Source organism: Carassius carassius, chromosome 50 (assembly GCF_963082965.1).
Source record: "Carassius carassius chromosome 50, fCarCar2.1, whole genome shotgun sequence".
NCBI lineage: Eukaryota > Metazoa > Chordata > Actinopteri > Cypriniformes > Cyprinidae > Carassius > Carassius carassius.
The window spans coordinates 9,206,980-9,225,808 of record NC_081804.1 but is presented as its reverse complement, the minus strand read 5'-3'; the positions used below and the strand labels follow the sequence as shown (position 1 = coordinate 9,225,808).

The 18,829-nt window shown below is 40.5% G+C and overlaps 1 protein-coding gene across 4 annotated transcripts in view; it reads left to right on the top strand.

Moving 5' to 3' along the window:
- The first annotated feature begins 2,407 nt into the window (after positions 1–2,407).
- The window catches only part of LOC132133545 (carboxypeptidase A1-like), a 39,442-nt gene continuing 23,020 nt past the window's right edge, over positions 2,408–18,829 (top strand). Inside the window, exons 1-8 of one of the 4 annotated variants that reach the window (XM_059546420.1) lie at positions 2,408–2,545; positions 3,096–3,177; positions 10,030–10,164; positions 10,568–10,666; positions 10,847–10,948; positions 11,100–11,198; positions 11,313–11,423; positions 11,528–11,618. In XM_059546420.1, the coding sequence (XP_059402403.1) occupies positions 2,481–2,545; positions 3,096–3,177; positions 10,030–10,164; positions 10,568–10,666; positions 10,847–10,948; positions 11,100–11,198; positions 11,313–11,423; positions 11,528–11,618 (784 nt within the window). In that variant the 5' untranslated portion in view covers positions 2,408–2,480. The remainder of the gene's footprint in view (positions 2,546–3,095; positions 3,178–10,029; positions 10,165–10,567; positions 10,667–10,846; positions 10,949–11,099; positions 11,199–11,312; positions 11,424–11,527; positions 11,619–18,829) is intronic. The other 3 variants (XM_059546418.1, XM_059546419.1, XM_059546417.1) reach the window with 3 other exon arrangements.

Sequence of the window (18,829 nt, the reverse complement as noted above, 5' to 3'; positions counted from 1 at the left end):
CAGCCCTGGTGGCGTGATGCAGCCACGACGCGGAGCGGAGTCAATTATTCCACTTATACTACAGTTACCACACCTCAAGACATCGATCTAATGATTTATTTAAAGGGATTCGTCCGATTTTTGTACTTAAATCGCTATTGTGAGTAGGACTATTTTATCCACATCTCTTCCAATGCTTCTTTTGCTAGTACCAAAACGTCATTTTAAATCTGGTTATGGAGGCTTGAGCCGTTGATAGCATTCTAATGCAGTTATTAATGAAGTTATTAGAAAGAGAGTGACAGCGACAGAGACACACAGAGAGCGAGAGAGAGATTGTGTTTATTAGGCTAACGTAAGTTACCTCTGTGCATCTCTAAACACGCTTCTGCTGCAGCATCCTTAAACAGCGCTGTTATGAAAATTAACCATGGTTTTACTACAAATAAAACCAAAAAACCATGGTTACTACAGTTAAACCATGGTAACCACAAATTAACCATGGTTTTGCTAAATTAACCATAGTTTAACCATGGTATAGTAAATCTGTGGTTATACAAATGGTAGTCAACACGCCAAAAAACCATACAGTTTTACTATAATAAAACCATGGTTATTTTTCGTAAGGGTTATTACATCGCTAGTGAGAAATGTCATGTGTAAACTTTAAGTTGCTACACTAGCCTATATGATAACTAACTGATAACTGATATAGCTGATAACTGAAAAAATCGTCAGGGCAGCGCTGACCTTTTTGTGCAAACTGCTTGACCGTTAATGCAGTTTTATTATGCGAAGTGATATGGAACTGTAATGCGGTCAACAACAGATATATATATATATATATATATATATATATATATATATATAATATTAAGTATATCAATTACAATTCAAAATGAAAGCTTATGTTCTTTTTATTTTTCACTCAGATTATCAGGTTGTTAATATGATTTGCAATACAAAAAAATTAGAAATTCATTTGGAATATTTTAAAATTAATATATTTTTGCTTGCAGGGCCTCAGCAATATGCACTGTATATTAATTTGTTTAACTTGCTTTTTCTTGTTCACATCTTAACAGGTCAGAGCAGGAAACAGTTGTACTCTGACAGAAACTGGTGCACTGGTCTCATACAGATAGCTGTGGCTTATTCAGTGTTTGTGTTGGTTTTTGAAAGGGTGTGGTGATGTAAAACTTCAAATTCTGACATCCTAAATTCTGCTTTTTTATCTCTATTTTAGAGGTTTATTAAAGATTTGTGCAGATTTTTCTTCATAAGCTCGCTTGAAATGCTTGCTTCACTCATTTTGTTGAGTTGGTGTGGACATGAAGCACAAACAGCTTCATTGGTATGATGACTAACTATGGCCACTTCTTCATTGGTATGATGACTAACTATGCTGTCACTAGTTAAAATGTCACTGATGTCTGAATATAATCAGAAAACTGGTGTGTTTCTTGTCTTATCTTGTATGTATTATTCCTCACTCACTCAATCAATAAAACAGCCATTCCTTTCATCTACCAGATTACAAAAGTTTATTTCAGTACATTGCTAGAGGTGTAGATTTGAAGCAACGGCCTTCTAGGTCAACCAATATAAGCAACAACATCATTTTTTTTTTTTTTTTTTACAAAAAGCCTATGGACTAAATTGCAACATAATCCCTAAAAAAGAAGATGAAACAACAGATGCATTGTGCTCATCCATCAGGCTCAATGGCAGTGTAACATAAAGTTGTGAGAACCAAAGTCAGATTATGATTTATTATAAGGTTTCATAGATGGTACATGTGCTGTGGTGATGTGACAATAAAATTGACTTGATTATAACAAGTTTGTGCCTGAATGTCATTGCTTGCCTGTTTATCTGGTTATTTAAATATAAACATATTTCCCACACAATAATAATTAAAATGGTACACAATGCTGTCTTTGCTGTCTATCATCTAATTAATAATAGCAATAATAATAATAATAATAATAATAATGTATTATTATAAATGTATATAAATATAAATAATATAAATAAAAATATATATAATTATTTATTATTATAGTGAATTATACTTTATATTATATGTTATATATTCTAACGTAATATACATCATTATAAAACAATGTAATTTTTCATATATTTATTTATTATTATATAAAAAGGCCTAACAAAATAATTTAGCATATTTGCCCCAACATGGTCTTCTCAATTGGACATCATTGTTGATTTGGGATTGTTTTAATCTTTCTATCTCAGGCCAAACCAGCCGAGGCTCTACTGATTACATCTAGTCAATAAACCATAAGTTGCTATATTATATCATATAGGAAAAAACAGATGCATTGATCTTATTTGGTGAACTCCAGCATTAGTATTGTATAATATTGTGGGAACAACAGCAAGAGACTTGCAAACCGTTACTACCTCAAATACAAAGTCACAGCCACCAGGAGAGTATATAAAGAGCGACTCTGGCTAGAAAGTTCTACTCAAGCGAGATGAAGGGGCTACTGTTGCTGACTGCTCTGTGTGTGGCCGTGTTTGCCAAAAAGACCTTTGAGGGGTGAGCTCACAAATCTTGTTTGCAGTATCCTAGCTTAAATGAATAATAATATATATATGTGTGTGTGTTTTCTGCATGTTTATGCACCAAAACACAAAAACAGTGCATCATTTTGCGTTGCGTTCGATGGAGGAAGCTGTGGTTTCTTCAGTGCTGAGAGTTTAGAAGAAGGATCATCATGGTCAGAGCTAAAGCGATAAAATATAAAGTGTGATCTTTAATGCTGATAGCTTTACTTTACACAAGATGATGAAGGGAATACTATTTTTAACTACTCTGTTTGTGGCCAATTTGGCAAAAAAATACTTTTGAGAAGTGAGTCACTTGAGTGAGTCTTTAATGGTTATTTTATCCCAAAATGATCCTGTTCTCACCTTCATGTTGTTCCAAACCATTCTTCTGTGGAATGCAAAAGTTGTTGTTTTTGAAAAATGTCAGCGTCTTTCATTGTATGGGCAAAATATGTTAATTTTGCTATGAAAATTAAATTAAAATTAAAATGGAGCCACATATCTTAAGAAGCATTCCTGCATGTGTGCTGTCTCTACAGAAACCAGGTTCTTCGGATCACCGCAAAAGATGAGACACAGATCTCTCTCCTGAAGGAGCTTTCTGAACAAAAACATCTCGAGGTAAGTCCCCCATCAAGATGAGAGAGCTACATTCTTTGTGTTTCTTGTATGAATTTGTGACCCTGGACAACACAAAACCAGTCTTAAGTCGCTGGGGTATATTTGTAGCAGTAAATGAAAATTATTGAGAACTTCATTTGCTTTAGCTTTAAACTTTAAATTTTCTCAGTATTTAGATTTTTTCAGATTCCAGATTTTCGAATAGATGTATCTCAACCAGGGACATAGATTGCGCGGGGGATGTGCCCCCCCACATCCACCCCCACACACACTTTTAATATAACGGAAATTAGTCCCCCGCACTTCTTCGGTCAAGTGTGTTCGCATAGAGGTTTTCAAGAGCTGGTGTGAATAAATATAGATTCAAACTCAAAGAGACAGGACCGTCTGCCAATGACATATTTTATTCGGACCCAGAAAGCGAGATGAACATCTTAGCGCTCCGCTAAACACTCCTGCAGTGTTTGTTTCATTCATCCTCGAAGCCGGAGAGTGCTCTCGCGCAGAAATTCATACCAGGAAACATCTCGGTTACGTATGTAACCTTGGTTCCCTGAATAGGGAACGAGATGCTGCGGTGACGTCACCACGTATGGGAACACCTTCGGTGTGACGAATGTCTGAAGCCCTATACCATCCCGCCAATCCTATTGGCCAAATAGCGCGTGGCACCACCCAGCATGCGTAAGCATATATATACCTGGTGCCGCGCGCCATTTACCTCAGATTTCATGACGAAGAAGAGAAGAAAGCTATCAAGGTATGGCACGGCCAGAACCGCAGCATCTCGTTCCCTATTCAGGGAACCAAGGTTACATAAATAACCGAGATGTTCCCTTTCATAGGTCACTTCGATGCTGCGGTGACGTCACCACGTATGGGAACGCTATACCATCACGCCTGACGTACCTGATAGCTTGGATCCAAGGAAGCATCTGCTCAAGCGGAGAGAACCCGGGAGCCAGGAGCCATCCTCACATCCAGACTGTAAGACCTGATAAAAGTGCTCGGTGAGGACCAGCCTGCCGCAGCACAGATATCATCCAAAGAAGATCCACTGAGAAAGGCTTGAGAAGAAGCCACTGCTCTCGTGGAATGACCTTTTACTCCTAAGGGCGAAGCGAGCCCGCGCGCCTCATAGGCCAAGGAAATAGCCTCCACCAGCCAATGGGACATGCGCTTTTTCGTAACTGCATGGCCTTTATTCTTATGTCCAAAACAGACAAACAGCTGGTCAGACTCACGCCATGGGGCAGTACGCTCCACATAAGTCTTTAACGCTCTCACAGGGCAAAGACTTAGATCTCCAGACTCTGTCGCAGGAGAAAAAGCCTCCAGGACCACCTGCTGAAAATGAAAAGGATTAGATGCGACCTTAGGAACATAATTAGGCCTAGGTCGCAACAACACTTTCACAGAGCCTGGTGCAAACTCCATGCACGAGGGTGAGACAGAGAGAGCCTGTAAATCCCCAACTCTCTTAAGGGAGGATAAAGCCATGAGAAGAAGTGTTTTCAGAGTCAGGAGCTTATCCGATACAGTTTCCAGGGGCTCAAACGGATGCCCTGACAAACCCAGTAACACAATAGATAAATCCCATGAAGGAACTCGCACAGGGCGGAAAGGTCTCAACCGTCGCGCACCCTGTATAAAGCGAGAAACCAGTGGATGACGACCCACTGAAACACCACCTATATGCTCATGGTGAGCTGAGATAGCTGCCACATAAACCTTCAGGGTGGCTGGTGTCAATCCATCCGAAAAACGGTCCTGAAGAAACTCCAGTACTGAAGCCACAGGGCAGTAAACTGGATCCACGTCATGAGTTTCACACCATGTCATAAACAGTTTCCACTTGAAAGCATATAAGCGTCTCGTAGAAACTGCTCTAGAGTTCAGTATGGTCTCGGTAGTTTCAGCAGAAAGACCGGGACATATCAACTCACTCCGCTCAGAGGCCACGCCCACAGGTTCCACAGATTCCACATTCCTCGGATGCCAGATCCGTCCCTGTGCTTGCGATAATAAATCCCGTCTGAGGGGAATCTCCCACGGAGAGCCCGCTAACAGATTTATGAGATCCGCAAACCACGGCTGTGTGTGCCATCGCGGAGCCACCAGCAGCAGCTGTCCCACTCTGTCCCGCCGTATTCTGCATAATACCGCTGGGACCAGACGAATCGGAGGAAACGCATACAAACTGGTCCTGGGCCAGCTGTGAGCTAGCGCATCCAGACCCAGGGGTGATGGAGGGCATAGGGAGAACCATAGAGGGCAATGCGTAGTCGTGCTCGACGCGAATAAATCCACTTTCGCTTCCCCGAAAATTTGCCATAGGTGATTCACCGTTTGGGGGTGTAATCTCCATTCCCCTTGTTCCAGAGCCTGTCTGGATAGTAAATCCGCTTTAAAAAAGTTCAGTCGTCCGGGGATGTGAACAGCCCAGATTGACAGAAATCTGTCGTGAGACCAAAGAAGAATACGCCTCGCCAGCCTGCACAGGGGGCGAGAACGCAATCCTCCCTGATGGTTCAGATAAGCCACGACCGCAGTGTTGTCCGTTCTGAGAAGCACATGACGGCCGATCAGTAGACTCGAAAAATACTGGAGAGCCAGAAAAACCGCCAGTAATTCCAATTTGTTTATGTGCCAGCTGAGTTGTGCCGCTGTCCACACTCCGTGGGCTGGGCGCCCATGACAAACAGCTCCCCACCCGGTCAAAGACGCATCTGTCGTGACAGTCTCTCGGGAAGCACAAATTCCCAGCCGAACCCCGGTGAGGAGAAATTCGGCTGACGTCCATTGTCTTAACGACATCACACACCTCCGCGTCACCGAGATCGTTCGATGCGGAGGACAACGGGGTGAAATATTCTGTCGTTTCGTCCACCACTGAAACGGGCGCATGTAAAGCAAACCCAGATGAATCACGGGAAGCGCCGCCGCCATTAGACCTAACAGTCTGAGGCACAGTCTCACCGTCACTGTGTGACCCGCCCTGAAGTGCTGAACGCATGACGTAATCGACTGAGCGCGCGGGACAGAAAGCTTTGCTGTCATCGCGCGAGAGTCCAATTCTATTCCCAGAAAAGTAATCCATTGAGAGGGGACTAACACACTTTTCTGGAAGTTCGTGCGTAAGCCCAGGCTGTGTAAATGATTCAGCACAATATCTCGATGAGAGTGTGCTTGAGTCTGAGATTGCGCTAACACCAGCCAATCGTCCAAATAGTTCAACACACGGACGCCCCGGAGCCGCAACGGGGCCAGAGCTGCGTCCATGCATTTTGAGAACGTACAGGGAGCTAGCGCGATTGGTGTTACAGTTCGTTCCAATGCTGTTAGAGGTGCTGTTTGCGGCGAAACAGTCAGGGTTTGAGCGTGGGGACTGCAATGAGAGTGTTGGACGCGCGAAAGCGGTCCAACAGCGCTCTCTAGCGGAGGGCACAGTCCCTGGCAGGCAGCGAAAAAATCAGGAACTGCTGTTCGGTGCCCGAGAACGAGAGGCATTGGCCGTCGAACTCAGGTTCAACCTTTTTCGTTGGCGTTGTTGAGCTGGTGGAACAACCCTAGGGCCCCAATCCTTGCGAGGGGGCGCCATAGGTGAAGGCTCTTCCCGAGAGGGCACTCGCTGGCGGTGAGAGGAGGTTGAGCGAGAAGGCGCGGGCGCCTGACGGCGTTCAACCTCCCTGGGTCTGCGGGGAATCAGCTGGCGGAAAGCGGCTGATTGCTGTTTCGCTGCTCTGAATTTCTCCACCACTGAAGTGACAGCCTCTCCAAACAAACCGTCCTTAGACACAGGGGCATCCATGAGGAAAGATTTATCCTTTTCCTTTATATCGGTGAGATTAAGCCAGAGGTGGCGCTCAACCGTAATTAATCCAGCCATGGAACGGCCCACTGCTCGAGCAGTATGTTTGGTAGCACGAAGCGCCAAATCAGTTGCTCGCCGTAGTTCCTTAACCGCCTCAGGTGTAATGCCGTCCCCTTCGTCCAATCCTTTTAACAGCTCCGCTTGGGAGGCCTGAAGGACCGCCATAGAATGAAGCGAAGCAGCCGCTTGGCCAGCGGCCATATAGGATTTTCCCACTAAACTAGACGTGACTCGACACGCCTTCGAAGGGAGGAGAGGGCGGGACTTCCACGCCGCGGCCGAATTAGGCGCAAGATGTTCGGCAAGAGTCTCTTCCACCGGCGGTATCGCTGTATAGCCATGGCCCGCCATGTCCGAAATGGTGGCGAAATCCGCAGCCGCAGCGTTTGTGATGCGCGCCGCAAATGGCTGTTTCCAGGACCTCAAAACCTCCTGGTGGAGATCCGGGAAAAAGGTTAAAGGCCTCCGGGGCTGCGCAGGTGTCCGACTAGTTAGGAAACGGTCGTCCAACTTCGAAGAAGGTTGGGCCTCGGCCTTATCAACCTCCCATTCCAGCCCCAATGTACCCACTGCACGGGAAACCACCTCCAACAGCTCACTGTAGGAGGGGGAAACACGCCTCTCCTGTCCACTAGGAGGGAGAGGGCTCGTGTCGGCCGCGAAGTCCTCGGACCCCGAGGCCGCAGTGGAAAGAACGTCGTCATCATGGCGGTCACAACCGAAGGAGATGGCACTACATGCCCCCGGTGTGGGCCGTAAATCCTCACAGGAAAAGACGACAGGTTCAAAAGTTTTTCTGTGTATTAGGGTAGGAGAGAGCGAGCGATTTGGAGAATAATTTTCCATCGCTGAACTGTCCTCAAACTCCATGTCACACGTGTCACCCCAAGCTATCACCTCGTGCGGTGCCTCGGCAGTCGCAGAAGTGGTGTGGCGGGGGTTAGACACGGCGACATCGGAGAACACATCTACCCTAGAGCGAAGCACCCTGAGCCGCAGGCCATCGCAATGGGGGCATGAAGAAAGGCCGCTAAGCGCCTCCTGTGCGTGGTGTAAGCCTAGGCAAACTACGCACCTGTCATGAGTGTCCCCCTTAACGATGTAATTAACGGAGAGGAGTATACTGCTCGTAGATGATCGCTGAGAACGCGAGACAATAGGGCACAGAAGATTCGCTTCGTACTGAAGGAATGAAATCTGAGGTAAATGGCGCGCGGCACCAGGTATATATATGCTTACGCATGCTGGGCGGTGCCACGCGCTATTTGGCCAATAGGATTGGCGGGATGGTATAGGGCTTCAGACATTCGTCACACCGAAGGTGTTCCCATACGTGGTGACGTCACCGCAGCATTGAAGTGACCTATGAAAGGGAACTCCTAATATGGACAACAGCGTCCAGCTATAGCTGTATGAAACAGTTGTTTTCACAGAAAAACAGACACTTTTGGAAACACGAACACATTAAACATACGATTGCGACAATATGGTTTTTCACGTCATCTCCAGCAGGTGATAAATAAAGTATATGAACAATGCAGTGCTATTACAGTATAGAAACTATTCTGCCTTATTATGTGATAAAAAAGTGTTTGTAGTATATAAACAAATCATTATTATTTGTTATTGTCCAGCAGTTATAGATTTCTAAGCCAATTCAAAGCTTGAAATTATAGAAAAATGTAAGTTGCCTAAACACTACCAATGAAAAGTTTTTGAACAGTAAGGTTGTTCATGTTTTTTAAAGAAGTCTCTTCTGTTCACCAAGCCTGCATTTATTTGATCCAAAGTACAGCAAAAAATCAAATTTTGAAATATTTTTACTAGCCTATTTAAAATACGAATTTCTATTTGAATATATTTCAAAATATAATTTACTGAAATTTCAAAGCTGAATTTTTAGCATCATTACTCCATTCACACAATCCTTCAGAAATAATTTTGATATTCTGATTTGCTGCTCAAAAAAAAAAAAAAAATAATAATAATAATAATAATACTTATAATAATGTTGAAAACAGCGGAGTAGATTTTTTTTCAGGTTTCTTTGATGAATAGAAAGTTCAGAAGAACAGCATTTATATGAAATAAAAATATTTTGTAAAATGACGTCTTTATCATTACTTTTGATCAATTTAAAGAATCCTTGCTAAATAAAAGTCTTAATTTCCATATTTCTTTCCCCCAAAAAATAAAAATTATACTGACTCTAAGCTTTTGAATTATATAGTGTATAATGTTGCAAAAGCTTTTTATTTCAAATAAATGCTGATGTTTGGATCCTTCTATTCATCAAAGAATACTGAAAAAATTTACTCATATGTTTTAAATATTGATAATCAGCAAATCATCATATTAGAATGATTTCTGAAGGATGAGACACTGAAGACTGGAGTAATGATGCTGAAAATACAGCTTTGATCACAGGAATAAATTACATTTTAAAATATATTCAAATAGAAAACTGTTATTTTAAATAGTAAAAATATTTCACAACATTACTGCTTTTGCTGTATTCTGGATCAAATAAAGGCAGGCTTGGTGAGCAGAAGAGACTACTTTAAAAGCATTAAAAATCTTACTGTTATAAAACTGTTGACTGGTAGGCTATATAGATTACATAAATTTTATATTGTAATGTTTTATATTATATTGTTATGGCAGCAAAATGGATATATATATATATATATATATATATATATATATATATATATATAAAATTTATTTATTTATATATATGTAATTTCTGTCCCCCTCACTTCTGAAAAGATGGCTACGCCCCTGATCTCAACCAAATATCGTCCGATCCTAACAGACCAAACATCAGTGGAAAGCTTATTTATTCATCTTTCAGATGGTGTATATATCTTCATTTGACCATTACGGTTTTGTGGTCCATGGTCACATAACATTTATTAAATAAACATTGGAAGTTGTGATTGTGAACATCTGATTTTCTTGTTTCCTTCTGTGTTCAGTTGGACTTCTGGAGGGAGCCCATTCATGAGTCCTTGCCTGTGGATGTCCATGTCCCATTTCACAGTCTCCAGGACGTCAGGGCATTCCTGGGAAACAATCAGATCCAGTATGATGTCATGATCATGGATGTCCAGGTGGGATTATTTATTTTAACTTATTGATTGCATGATTACATTTAGACAATAAATCATCATATGACACCCATTCTTTGGATACACCAGGATTTTTTTTGTCAGTTGGACCCCTTTGATCTTAAATATTTCCTTGAAGTAACCCTTGAGATTTTAATGTAATATTTAAATTATTGACCAATGTACTGTATGTTCAGGGTTCTCTGATGCTGGTTAATGGTCACAACAATTTTTATTTTTCTTTGATTGTTTTAACCCCACCGGGTTTGCAAACCCCAGTTTGGGAATCCTTAGACTACACCACAATACTGACTCTTTGGTCATCTTTAAAGTATAATTAGTGTAATCAGAAAATGTAAAGTTGAAACTTTTAAAATAATAATAATTATTATTTTTGTTTTGTAAGGACTTGCTGGATGATGAGGAACGTGATATGGTGAAATATCATTCCTCTCCAAAAAGTACTGATGACTTTGTCTACACCGCCTACCATAACCTGAGCGAAGTAAGTTCTGCACAACTTGAATTATATGACTGTATTGCATTTCTAGTATCAAAAACTTTTTGGATGTGGCTATGTTTACATTTTTCATATGTTTTTCAGAATTTTACCATGTTGTATCTATTAAACTATTTTACACACAAAGTATGCACTGTCATTTAATCTTCACCATGTTTTTCTCAGATTTACTCTTTTATTAACATGCTTGTGGCAGAGAACAGAAAACTGGTCAGCAAAATTGTGATTGGTCGGAGCAACAAGAAACGCCCATTGAACGTCCTGAAGGTAGGAATAATTTATAATTTAGCTTTTGAATCTTTCAGTGTGGTCTTTTGGATCCCACTGTATATGTATAGGCCCATATATCTAGATTCATATGCAGTATTTGTAAAATAATTATGCATTTATCATTGTTTCCTTACGTCCTCTCACTCAGTTCAGCACTGGAGCGAACCGTCCAGGTATTTGGATTGACACTGGCATCCACTCCAGAGAATGGGACACCCAGGCCAGCGGAACCTGGTTTGCCAAAAAGGTAAAGCTATTCGTCTCTAAATTAGCAAACACAAACAACTCAACATGTTTTAAAACAGATTTGAACAGAAACATACTAAAGCATACCAATGCATTATGTATATGTTGTATGCAGATCGTGAAAGACTACAAACGTGATCCCGTCCTCACCGACATCCTTAACAACTATGATATCTTCCTGGAGATTGTCACCAACCCTGATGGTTTTGCATACACCCACAAAAAAGTGAGTTTAAAGCCTTATGCCTGGAAGACTTCACATTCACATTCAGTTCAGCACAACAATATTTTGACAATGTATTCCAATGGACTGCTTTTCAATTGCAAAAGAACCGCATGTGGCGTAAAACCAGAAAGTCGAACCCTGGCTCCAGGTGTGTTGGTGTTGATCCCAACAGGAACTGGGACGCTGGCTTTGGAGGTTAGATGCTTTCGTCATTGGAGTCTTTTGCATATTTTAAATAAACGGTAATGGTCCTTTTTATTTAAAGGAAATAAATAAAGAAAGAATTTAATGTATTTAGGGGGGGGGGATAACAGTAAAAGAACAAGAATAAGCACACATTCAATCTTATTTGCCTAAAATGTTAAATACAAAAAATCCTTCTCGTCTCATCACATTCAACTATGAATTACAGGCTATGTTTTGTGATGTAATATTTTGTATGTGGAATTTTGTTTGTATGGCATGTGGAAACATAATATTCTAGATAAATGTAGCAGCCATTAAAATCAATTCTGTATTGTCCCCATAGAATAAGCTCGCCAAGAAGACTGTCTCTGCCCTGCAGTCATTGTATAACACTCAGTACAGATTTGGAAGCATCATTAATACCATCTGTAAGTTTGATGAGATTAATTTCAGTTCATATCAGTTTTGCACCCTGCTAACAATCTCTCTGTTCACAGATCAAGCCAGTGGAGGCACTATTGACTGGACCTACAACCAGGGCATCAATTACTCCTACACCTTTGAGCTGAGAGACACTGGCACGTATGGTTTCCTCCTGCCTGCCAATCAAATCGTCCCCACTGCTGAGGAGACCTGGCGGGCCCTGATGACCATCATGGAGCACACCAGGAAAAATCCATATTAAAAATACAACAATATTTCTGTTATGAGTCAAAATAAATAAAAGAGTGTTAATAAAAAATTAAAATAAAAACAACAAAAACTTATACCATTTTATCGGTTTCTTTAATATACAGTACATTACAAATTTAAATAAATTGTTCAGCCCTACAAATCTCTGGATACTGACTAATATACAGTATCCGTACCAGATAAAGTGTTGGTGTTTATTAGAGTTTTTATTTTTATTGATCAGTGTTGGTGTAACAAGACGTCACTCGAAGTGGGATCCATAAGCAGGCCAGTGTCAGGGTATCGAGCACTGTATCAGAGTCCAATATTCAATAGCACTATTCAGAAGGCAGGCAGCAACAATCTAAGACGGGGAACAGACAATATCAGCAACAGGTAATCAAACAGGATATGACCACTCAGAAATGTACACCGTAGTAAATATACGCCCTCGCGATGAACACAAGGAAACTGGCAGCTTTATACTGAAGTCCAATAAGCTACAGCTGTAGCATAATCAGAGTCCAAAGACGGGGCTTGTGGGAAATGTAGTGTGAGTGAATGGATGCGTGTGTGCTGGTATTCGGGTGATGGAGCCCTCTGCTGGCCAGAGGAGGGAATCACGTGGTTCGTCTCCGTGACAATCGGTTGATATTAGATATTTGATTCTCATTCTTATTTCTTTTATTTGTAAATTTAGAGTACATTTGCCATCATCTAATGGAAGTGTGATTTTAGCATCACTGAGATACTATTATTTTGTTGTGTTTTTGTCTTTTATTAGTTTTTTACTATTATTGATATATGTACAGAAGGAAATTATTGGAATTTAGGTGTGATTAATGTACTCGCCCCATTAATTAGAATGAATGGGTGTTGCTTAAATTAACGTGTACAGCTGATATGGGAGGAGACGATGATTATTTAAAGGGTTAGTTCACACAGATAGCAACATTATGTAATTAATAACTTACCCTCATGTTGTTTCAAACCCGTAAGACCTCCGTTTATCTTTATATTTTAGATTTAGTCCGAGAGCTCTCAGTCCCTCCATTGAAACTGTGTGTACGGTATACTGTCCATGTCCAGAAAGGTAAGAAAACATCATCAAAGTAGTCCATGTGACATCAGAGGGTCAGTTAGAATTTTTTGAAGCATCGAAAATACATTTTGGTCCAAAAATAGCAAAAACGACGACTTTATTCAGCATTGTCTTCTCTTCCCTGTCTGTTGTGTGAGAGAGTTCAAAACAAAGCAGTCTGGATATCTGGTTCGCGAACGAATCATTCAGTTCACCAAATCGAACTGAATCGTTTTAAACGGTTCACATCTCTAATACGCATTAATCCACAAATGACTTAAGCTGTTAACTTTTTTTAATGTGGCTGACACTCCCTCTGAGTTCAAACAAACCAATATCCCGGAGTAATGCATGCACTCAAACAGTACACTGACTAAACTGCTGTGAAGAGAGAACTGAAGATGAACACCGAGCCGAGCCAGATAAGAAGAATTGAGGAGCTGATGAAACTGCGCATGTGTGATTCGACGTGAAGCAGACTGACACACAGAGCGCATGAACCAAACTGATTCTTTTGGTGATTGATTCTGAACTGATTCTGTGCTAATGTTATGAGCCCAGGTAAACCGAAGGCTTGAATCAAGGGCAATCATCGCAAATGACACCATTACGACGAGCGCAAAAGAACCGGTGAACCGTTTTCTTCAACCGGTTTTGAATCGAACTGTCTGAAAGAACTACTGGAGATCCGAAAACCGATGCAACCGGTTCTTGACTCGTGAACGAGTCAGTCTTTTGTTCGTTATCTGGCTCGGCTCGGTGTTCATCTTCAGTTCTCTCTTCACAGCAGTTCAGTCAGTGTACTGTTTGAGTGCATGCATTACTCCGGGATATTGGTTTGTTTGAACTCAGAGGGAGTGTCAGCCACACTAAAAAAGTTAACAGCTTAAGTCATTTGTGGATTAATGCGTATTAGAGATGCGAATCGTTTAAAATGATTCAGTTCGATTTGGTGAACTGAATGAATCGTTCGCGAACCGGATATCCAGACTGCTTTGTTTTGAACTCTCTCACACAGCAGACACGGAAGACAAGACAATGCTGAATAAAGTCGTCGTTTTGGCTATTTTTGGACCAAAATGTATTTTCGATGCTTCAAAATATTCTAACTGACCCTCTGATGGCACATGGACTACTTTGATGTTTTTCTTACCTTTCTGGACATGGACAGTATAACTGTGTTCCAAAGATAAACGGAGGTCTTACGGGTTTGGAACAACATGAGGGTAAGTTATTAATTTACATAATTTTGCTATCTGGGTGAACTAACCCTTTAAGGATGTTTTGAGAACTGTTCGGGAGAGATTCGGGATACGATTTCGGGCTATAAGAGTTCAATGCAATGGTAACTGTTTAAGTGATACAGAGACTGGAGTGGCTGATTATGTGTGTCGAAGGACACAACTGATAAAGATCTCCTGTGTATCTTCCTCGCCTGACATGCGCTCATCTGCTTTGCATATGGACCCATTTCGACTGAAGAAGGGGTAACATGTTTTATGAGATGGTGTTATGTTTCTAACAATTAATAAAGAATTGCGTGTTAACTGCCATCCGAGTGTATTGGTCTCTGCCTCCCCTGAACTCTGTGCGGTTGTTACATTTATTAATAAAACACAAAAAATAACATTTATGTTTTTCTTTTTTGTGTGTAAGTTTTAGTAGTTATCCAACTTACTGTGCATTATAAAGTTGTTAAATGTACTTGTAGCATTGATTTTAGTTTTGAACTAGCCTACTTTAACAACTGACTTTAGTTTTTATTTAAATTTATTTAGAAGAGATTATCATTTTAATATTGACCATTTAGAAGACTGCACCCTAAAAAAAAGGAAAAAAATCAATGTAAAAATTGCATCCATTAATGTTGCCCCGTTGAGGGATAAGGCAACAGTTTGTTAAGAGGAGCAACTGTGTTTACTTTTCAAAACAGCTGAAGCCTGGAGGACTCTTAGGAGGAGCTAAAGTGCCAGTTGCTGATCAGAAGCTTCTGCCTGCTGTGACTTGTGAGCCTGTGCCTAAAGAAAGAAGGACAACACACACCATCGCCCCAGAGCTGAAGAACTTTAATGAGTCTGCCGTCCTGGTCATCATCGTTCCCCATCAGTCCCTCAGTTCCTCCTCTCCTGTCCCGTGGCTCCACCTCCAGCCTCTTTTCCAACTCTACCTTTTATCCATAAACTATGAAGCGTGCATGTTTCATCAGCGAATATTGCACACAAGCAACTATTGCAAAAAATATAGTGATTTATGCTACAATTCTAGTAAATGAATAATGAAATTTAGGTTAATCATTTTAGTTAGATGCTAATAAAGACATGAAGCTTTATTTCCAAGATAGTAAGTTAAGCTTTTAATTTCTATTGTATTATTCATTGTTATATATTTAAATCCAATAAAATGTTTGTTTACGTGTGTTGTTAACTCAGTAGTAGAGGAGGTCCTCGCGATTCCCCATTGTTTTACCATGCCTGGAAGTTACTGCTGCATCATATGGAAAACATAGGAACAATGGAATACAGTTTAAGTTACCGAAATGGACACAGCATCAGTCTGCAGCCTGGTCTGAATCTCATACACCTTGCATTCACACTGTTAATGGCTTTAATCTAACCAGGACATTTACAACTTGCAATCACACATTTAACTACCCTAGCTTACCCAGAACTGGTTTGTCCACTTTGCAGCCCCCAAAACAAAAACCTGGTACAGTAACAGTATGTGTCATTGGGCTAAAATCAAATTATAACTAAACATACACAGCTTTAGCCTACGCTAAAACAGCGGGGTCAAGTTGGTTTTGTTTTCGATATTCGTGACACATTCAGCGGTAAACGCCAATAACTCCAAAACGAATTGCCCTAAAAAAATCTGAGCAGTGTGACCGCCAAAAGGGCAAAGTTGATCATGTTTCACATCCTTCTTTTACTATATTTTCCCTCGATATAATAAACACGGCCCCGTACAAGCCGTCGCAATGTGCAGAAAGCCGGGAGAGAACGCTCTCAGCAGAGCCTTCAGTTAGGGGCCGTGGGGAAAGTGGAAACTTTCTTCGTTTTTTGCTATAGCTCAGTATGTGTTTTTGTAATAGCTTTTTAGTTAAAGGGCATTTAGACATGAAACCAGTGTCAATCAATAGTGGGGGACAGTGGACATTTTTAACAACCTTTCTTTTTAACACTACTGGTGGAAAAGGGAATTGCATGTCCAAAAATAATATTATTTTTGTAATAACTTTCTTCGGCAGGAAGATATAGAGATGAAACCAGTATCACTCAATAGAGTGAGAGAGTGGACATTTTTCACATCCTTTCATTTTACCCCAAGTGGCTGATTAGTGAATTGCATGTCCAAAATTAACCTTTTTTTGTAATAACATACTTAAGCAGGGAGACAGAGACATGAAACCAGTGCCAATCTATAGAGGGGGACAGTGGACATTTTTCACAACCTTTCTTTTTACCCCTACTGGTATAAAAGGGAATTTTATGTCCAAAATTAACCTTCTCTTTGTAATAACTTTCTACAGCAGGGACACAGAGACATGAAACCACTGTCAATGTATAGAGAGAGAGAGAGAGTGGATATTTTTCACATCCTTTTATTTTACCCCAAGTGGCTGATTAGGGATTTGCATGTCCAAAATTAACCTTTTTTGTAATAACTTTCTACGACAGTGAGACAGATACATGAAACCAGCGTCAATCAATAGTGGGGGACAGTGGACATTTTGCACAACCTTTCTTTTTACTCCTATTGGTAGAAAAGGGAATTGCATGTCCAAAATGAAGCTTCTTTTTGTAATTACTTTCTACAGCAGTGACACAAAGACATGAAACCAGTTTAAGTCAATAGAGGGAGAGAGTGGACATTTTTCAAAACCTTTCTTTTTACCCCTACTGGTAGAAAAACCTTCTTTTTGTAGTAACTTTCTTCAGCAGGAAGATAGAGACATGAGACCCATGGCAATCAATAAAGGGGACAGTGGACATTTTTCACAACCTTTCTTTTTACTCCTACTGGTAGAAAAGGGAATTGCATGTCCAAAATTAACATTCTTTTTGTAATAACTTTCTACAGCAGGAAGATAGAGACATGAAACCAGTGTGAATCAATAGAAGGAGAGAGTGGACATTTTTCACATCCTTTCATTTTACCCCAAGCGGCTGATTAGGGAATTGCATGTCCAAAATTAAGCTTCTTTTTGTAATAACTTTCTACAGCAGTGAGACAGAGACATGAAACCAGTGTCAATCAATAGAGGGAAAGAGTGGACATTTTTCACAACCTTTCATTTTACCCCTAGTAGCTGATTAGGGAATTGCATGTTAAAAATATCCTTTTTGTAATAACTTTCTACAGCAGGGACACAGAGACATGAAACAAGTGTCAATCAGTAGAAGGGGAGAGTTGACAGTTTTCACAACCTTTCATTTTACCCCAAGTGGCTGATAAGGGAATTGCATGTCCAAAATTATCCTCCTTTTTGTAATAACTTTCTACAGCAGGGAGACAGAGACATGAAACCAGTGTCAATCTATAGAGGGGGACAGTGGACATTTTTCACAACCTTTCTTTTTATCCCTACTGCTAGGAAAGGGAATTGCATGTCCAAAATTAACCCCCTCTTTGCAATAACTTTCTACAGCAGGAAGATAGACACATTAAACCAGTGTCAATCAATAGAAGGAGAGAGTGGATATTTTTTCACATCCTTTCATTTTACCCCAAGTGGCTGATTGGGGAATTGCATGTCCAAAATTAACCTTCTTTTTGTAATAATTTTCTGCAGCAGTGAGACAGAGACATGAAACCAGTTTCAATCAATAGAGGGAGAGAGTGGACATTTTTCACAACCTTTCTTTTTACCCCTACTGCTAGGAAAAGGAATTGCATGTCCAAAATTAAACTTCTTTTTGTAATAACTTTCTACAGCAGGAAGACGGACACATGAAACCAGTGTCAATCATTAGAAGGAGAGAGTGGATATTTTTCACATCCTTTGATTTTACCCCAAGTGGCTGATAAGGAAATTGCATGTCCAAAATTAACTTTAGTTTTGTAATAACTTTCTACAGCAAAGAGACAGATACATGAAACCAGTGTCAATCAATAGTGGGGGACAGTGGACATTTTTCACAACCTTTCTTTTTACCCCTACTGGTAGAAAAAAGAATTGCATGTCCAAAATTAACCTCCTTTTTGTAATAACTTTCTACAGCAGGGAGACAGAGACATGAAACCAGTGTCAATCAATAGTGGGGGACAGTGGACATTTTTCACAACCTTTCTTTTTACCCCTACTGGTAGAAAAGGGAATTGCATGTCCAAAATTAACCTTCTTTTTGTAATAACTTTCTACAGCAGGGAGACAGACACATGAAACCAGTGTCAATCAATAGAAGGAGAGAGTGGATATTTTTCACATCCTTTGATTTTACCCCAAGTGGCTGATAAGGGAATTGCA